The sequence below is a fragment of the Saccopteryx bilineata genome, chromosome 9 (assembly GCF_036850765.1).
Source record: "Saccopteryx bilineata isolate mSacBil1 chromosome 9, mSacBil1_pri_phased_curated, whole genome shotgun sequence".
Lineage (NCBI taxonomy): Eukaryota > Metazoa > Chordata > Mammalia > Chiroptera > Emballonuridae > Saccopteryx > Saccopteryx bilineata.
This window is the reverse complement of record NC_089498.1, coordinates 45,856,457-45,861,506: the sequence shown is the minus strand read 5'-3', so window position 1 is coordinate 45,861,506 and position 5,050 is coordinate 45,856,457. Positions and strand designations below refer to the sequence as shown.

The following is a 5,050-nucleotide window of genomic DNA, read 5'->3' as shown; positions in this document are numbered from 1 at the left end:
TTGTCTCTAGTATCTTGGAATCTCCATGCCTGCCTGTACCTGTTGTTCTCTTTGAGGGTTGGCCTCTTTGCCTTTGAATCGCTGACGCTTGTGTTTTCTGGGTCCATCTCTGACTGACCAGGTGTCTCTCTCTTTACTCCTCCTCTTCTCCAGTGGCCCTTTTGTCTTTCTCCTCCATGTGTGCCAGTCTCTCTCTTGTGCTGTGTTATCTGTGTATCCCTCCGGGTCAGGCTTTAGTGCTCCCTTCTTCCCCTCCCCCTCCTTTTCTCCCTCTCTCACCCTTTTGGAGCTGGACTCTAGGCTGAAGAATCCTCCCTCTGGCCCAGATCCGCCCACCATCTCCACCCTCAACTCCGGGTCCAGGCACAAGGTGAGTCATCACACACCCCTTTGAACCTTGGACCCTAGATTCAGTCCTGCCAGAGAAACTAAGGTGACTGGGCTCCCTGCAGTTCTGAAAGAGGAACCTCTTGGCTGGAAAGGAGCATCCTGAGTTGGGGGGAACAAGGGTAGTAACCCAATTCTGAGGTTGCTCAGATGGGATGGAGAGAAGGCCCTTGAGTGGAGGAAGATTCAGGGAAAAGGGTCTGGGATGAGGGATCCCAAGAGGCAGATTTGGGACTGGACTTCTGAGAGAAGTATTCTGGGAAGAGGAGATTCTAAAAGAAAAGAAATTGTGGTGAAGGGTAGATTCTGGGGGATGGGACTCTAAGAAGAAAAGGACTCTGGGAGAGGACTCGTAGGACTCTGAATCCTGAATCTGGGAATCTTGCTTGACTTCTTGCTGTCAGTTCCGGAGGAAAGATTCTGGTGGCGGACACTTTGGGAAGGAGGGAATCTAGAGGGGAGGAAGACTATGTAGGTGGTGAGAGATTAAGAAGGGTCTCCTTAGAGCAGGGTAAAAATCGATTATAGCGGGCTGTAAGGTTGGGGACGGAGGAAGATTACTGAAGAGCCGAAATGCAAAAGACAACCGGCTGTATTCTACGAATGCTGAAGATGTGAAGGTCAGCGTATACTCCTCACCCTTCTTTGTCAGCACCCTACACCCTCCAGGCCCCGCCCCTTCTATTCTAAGGCCCCGCCCTCCCATTCCAAGGTCCCGCCCACTGCTTGTTGGATCCATCTTCCTGCTGTCAATCCGAAGTCCCGCCCCCTGGCTACATCATGAGCCGTAAAGCTCCCTTCTAATTGCGACGCAGTGCTCAAGGCGCCTGCGCAGACGCTGAAAAGCGGCTGAGGTGGCCTGGTCTTTCCTTTTCCGGTGTGGGCGCCGCGCGGTCGGGATCTCCTGTGTGCTCTCGCAGCAATGCCATCCAAGGGTCCTTTGCAGTCCGTGCAGGTCTTCGGACGCAAGGTGAGCTGGGCGCCGGATGGAACGGGTCGGGGGAGGCGAGGGTCCGAGAGAGTCAGATGGGCTGGGGTTTGGGGTCGACATGGGAAGCTCATGTGGCCCCGGTTTTTTCTCCCTCGCTTTTCGCAGAAGACGGCCACGGCCGTGGCGCATTGCAAACGGGGCAATGGCCTCATCAAGGTGAACGGGCGGCCTCTGGAGATGATTGAGCCGCGCACGCTGCAATACAAGGTGCTGGGACTAGAGACGGGTGTTTAGGTTGAGTGGAGGGGGACTTTGGGACAGATGTGGAAATAAGCTGGTTCCTGGATTTCGTTTATCTTGGAAGCCGAGGGATCTGCTGTCAACAATGGGATGTTTAGAATCTGAGTTTGGGTTAGAAAATGGGGTATGTGGCGATGGTGGTGGGTTTTGGAGGTACTAAAGATGTGATAAAAGCTTAAGGTGAAAGCGAATGTTCAAAGGGGAAAGGTTGGGGAAAATAGAAGCGGCGGGTATGGGGGTATGAACGTGATGGAAGGAGACTTGGGGTGGTGAACACAATACAATATACAGATGATAGATTATAGAAATAAACATCTGGAACCTATATGATTTAATTGATGTCACTTCAATAAATTCAATTTTTATTTTTTTTTATAAGGAGAGAGTCAGAGAGGGATAGACAGGAACAGAGAGAGATGAAAAGCATCAGTCATCAGTTTTTCGTAATGACACCTTAGTTCATTGATTAGTTTCTCATATGTGCCTCGACTGCGAGCCTTTATGTTGTTTTTTTGTGTTTTTTTTTTGTATATTTCTGAAGCTGGAAACGGGGAGAGACAGTCAGACAGACTCCTGCATGCGCCCAACCGGGATCCACCTGGCACGCCCACCAGGGGGCGATGCTCTGCCCATCCGGGGCATCGCTCTGTTGCAACCAGAGCCACTCTAGCGCCTGAGGCAGAGGCCATGGAGCCATCCTCAGCGCCCGGGGCCATCTTTGCTCCAATGGAGCCTCGGCTGCGGGAGGGGAAGAGAGAGACAGAGGAAGGAGAGGGGGAGGGGTGGAGAAGCAGATGGGCGCCCCTCCTGTGTGCCCTGGCTGGGAATCGAACCCGGGACTTCTGCATGCCAGGCCGACGCTCTACCACTGAGCCAACCGGCCAGGGCCGACTGCGAGTCTTTAGCTGACCCAGTAACCCCTTGCTCGAGCTAGCGACCTTGGGTCCAAGCTGGTGAGCTTTTGCTCAAACCAGATGAGCCCATGCTCAAGCTGGCAACCTTGGAGTCTTGAACCTGGGCCCTCTGCATCCCAGTCCGATGCTCTATCCACTGTGCCACCGCCTGGTCAGGCTAAATTCAATTTTTAAAAAACGTGTATGTTGAATATTAAGAGAGTGTTTTGAAAACTGAATTATTTGGAAGCCCATTCAAATTGTGATTAGATGACAAAAGCATTGCCAGAGTAGAGCATTGGACTGGGATGTAGAGGACCCAGGTTCGAGACCCCGAGGTCGCCAGCTTGAGCTTGGGCTCATCTATTTTGAGCAAGGGGTTACTCAGTCTGTAGCCCCACAGTCAAGGCACATACGAGAAAGCAATCAATGAACTAAGGAGCCGCAATGAAGAATTGATGTTTCTCATCTCTCTCCCTTCCTGTCTGTCTGTCCCTATCTATCCCTCTCTCGAAATCTCTCTGTCTCTGCCACACACACACACACACACACACAAAAAAAGGCATTGCCAGAGTTTTTACAGCCTGATTTCCTGCAGTTAATGGAGAATTTGTGTCCTGTTCACAACTTACTGTCAGTTTCTAATCATCTGGACATTGTAGGTATTCATTCAATTTTAAAAGAACAGGAACAGCCTGACCTGTGGTGGCGCAGTAGGATAAAGCATTGACCTGGAACGCTGAGGTTGCCGGTTAGAAACCTTGGGCTTGCCCGGTCAAGGCATATATGGGAGTTGATGCTTCCTGCTCCTCCCCTTTCTCCCCCCCCCACTCTAAAAATCAATAAATTAAAAATAAAATAAAAGAACAGGAACAGCCTGACCAGGTGGTGGCGCACTGGATAGAGTGTTGGACTGGGATGCAGAGGACCCAGGTTCAAGACCCCGAGGTTGCCAGCTTGACCGCAGGCTCATCTGGTTAGAGCAAAAGCTCACCAGCTTGGACCCAAGGTCACTGGCTCCAGCAAGGGGTTACTCGGTCTGCTGAAGGCCCACGGTCAAGGCACATATGAGAAAGCAATCAATGAACAACTAAGGTGTCACAGTGCACAAGGAGTGCTTCTCATCTCTCCGTTCCTGTCTGTCTGTCCCTCTCTGTAAAAAAACAAAACAAAAAAACAAAAACCAGGAACAGAATTTGGGTTTGTTGTGCTAGGTTGTGAAGGGGCTCCTTTCCTTACTGTTTGGACCTGTTTCTTTGGCTGAAAATGGAAAGAGATTAGAGTGTGACTTTTCTTTAAAGTGAGAGAGACAGGGACAGGAGAGGAGAGAAATGAGAAGCATCAATTCTTCATTGCAGCATCTTAGTTGTTCATTGATTGCTTTCTCATATGTGCCTTGACTGGGGGGCTTCAGCAGACTGAGTGACCCCATGCTCGAGCCAGCAACCTCAGGGTCTCGAACCTGGGTCCTCCGCTTCCCAGTCCAATGCTCTATCCACTGCACCACTGCCTGGTCAGGCTAAATAGTACTTTGACGGCTCAGCTGCCCAGGTTGTGATCTAAAATCCTGTCATACCCCTTATTTCTTTAGCTACTGGAACCTGTTCTGCTTCTGGGGAAGGAACGATTTGCTGGTGTGGACATTCGAGTCCGCGTGAAGGGTGGTGGTCATGTGGCTCAGATTTATGGTGAGTCCTGGGAACTGGCCACATGGGTAGGAGGTGGCTCTGAAAGCAAGGGCCTACTCTCAGACCTTCACAAAACTGATGTACCCTTTTTTGTGTGATTTCCTCACAGCAATCCGTCAGTCCATCTCCAAAGCCCTGGTGGCGTATTACCAGAAATGTGAGTGAGTAGGTCCTTCTCATCAGGTGGGGGTGGGGGTAAATCAAGGACCGGTTCTGGCATTTAGCCCCAGAGAGTAAGTGTATTCTTCCGCGGTTATCTAAATCTTTATCCTATCTTGCCCTATTTCTCATCCCCAGATGTGGATGAGGCTTCCAAGAAGGAGATCAAGGACATCCTCATTCAGTATGACCGGACCCTGCTGGTAGCTGATCCCCGTCGCTGCGAATCCAAAAAGTTTGGCGGTCCTGGTGCCCGTGCTCGCTACCAGAAATCTTACCGATAAGCCCATCAGGTTCCACCCTTATAATAAACAATAGTTACTGGATTTAAGGTTTCAAAGATTGTGTTCTTTTGTGGTGGGTCTTTGGCTAGAAGGAATATAGGAAACGCCCTGAGATCCCTTCCAAAAGCTATTACTGTAGAGTTTGGTTGGGTGGGTAGGTGGAAAGGCAGGTGGGGGCTCTAGTGGAGTCTGTTGTGCAGGCACAGCCATAATGGGAGTGGTTCTGGGCCATTGGTTTTGTAGGGTGTCCTTGTGAATTTGTCTTTTTTTAATTCCTTTGCTGCTGTTTAAATAGCTCTTCAAGAAAGCAGGGAAAATGTGTACTATTAATAATACAAAGAAAGGAAGAACTGGGTGGAGACTGAAGTCAGTAACTAAGGGCCTTGGCTGAGTTGGGAAAGGAATTTT

At 50.2% G+C, this 5,050-nt stretch overlaps 1 protein-coding gene across 1 annotated transcript; it reads left to right on the top strand.

The window, feature by feature from the left end:
* The first annotated feature begins 1,171 nt into the window (after window positions 1–1,171).
* On the top strand, window positions 1,172–4,684 carry RPS16 (ribosomal protein S16). Its single transcript, XM_066243426.1, has 5 exons — window positions 1,172–1,357; window positions 1,484–1,585; window positions 4,103–4,199; window positions 4,309–4,356; window positions 4,497–4,684. The coding sequence occupies exons 1-5, from the start codon at window positions 1,310–1,312 to the stop codon at window positions 4,640–4,642; spliced, it is 441 nt and encodes a 146-aa protein (XP_066099523.1). The 5' UTR covers window positions 1,172–1,309; the 3' UTR covers window positions 4,643–4,684.
* The last annotated feature ends 366 nt before the right edge of the window (window positions 4,685–5,050 follow it).

Bases quoted from the DNA above. Each gene is read 5' to 3' on its own strand.
- RPS16 (XM_066243426.1), top strand. From the start codon at position 1,310: ATGCCATCCAAGGGTCCTTTGCAGTCCGTGCAGGTCTTCGGACGCAAG. The intron at 1,358-1,483 runs GTGAGCTGGGCG...CGCTTTTCGCAG, and splicing joins TGCAGGTCTTCGGACGCAAG to AAGACGGCCACGGCCGTGGC. The intron at 1,586-4,102 runs GTGCTGGGACTA...TTATTTCTTTAG, and splicing joins CGCGCACGCTGCAATACAAG to CTACTGGAACCTGTTCTGCT.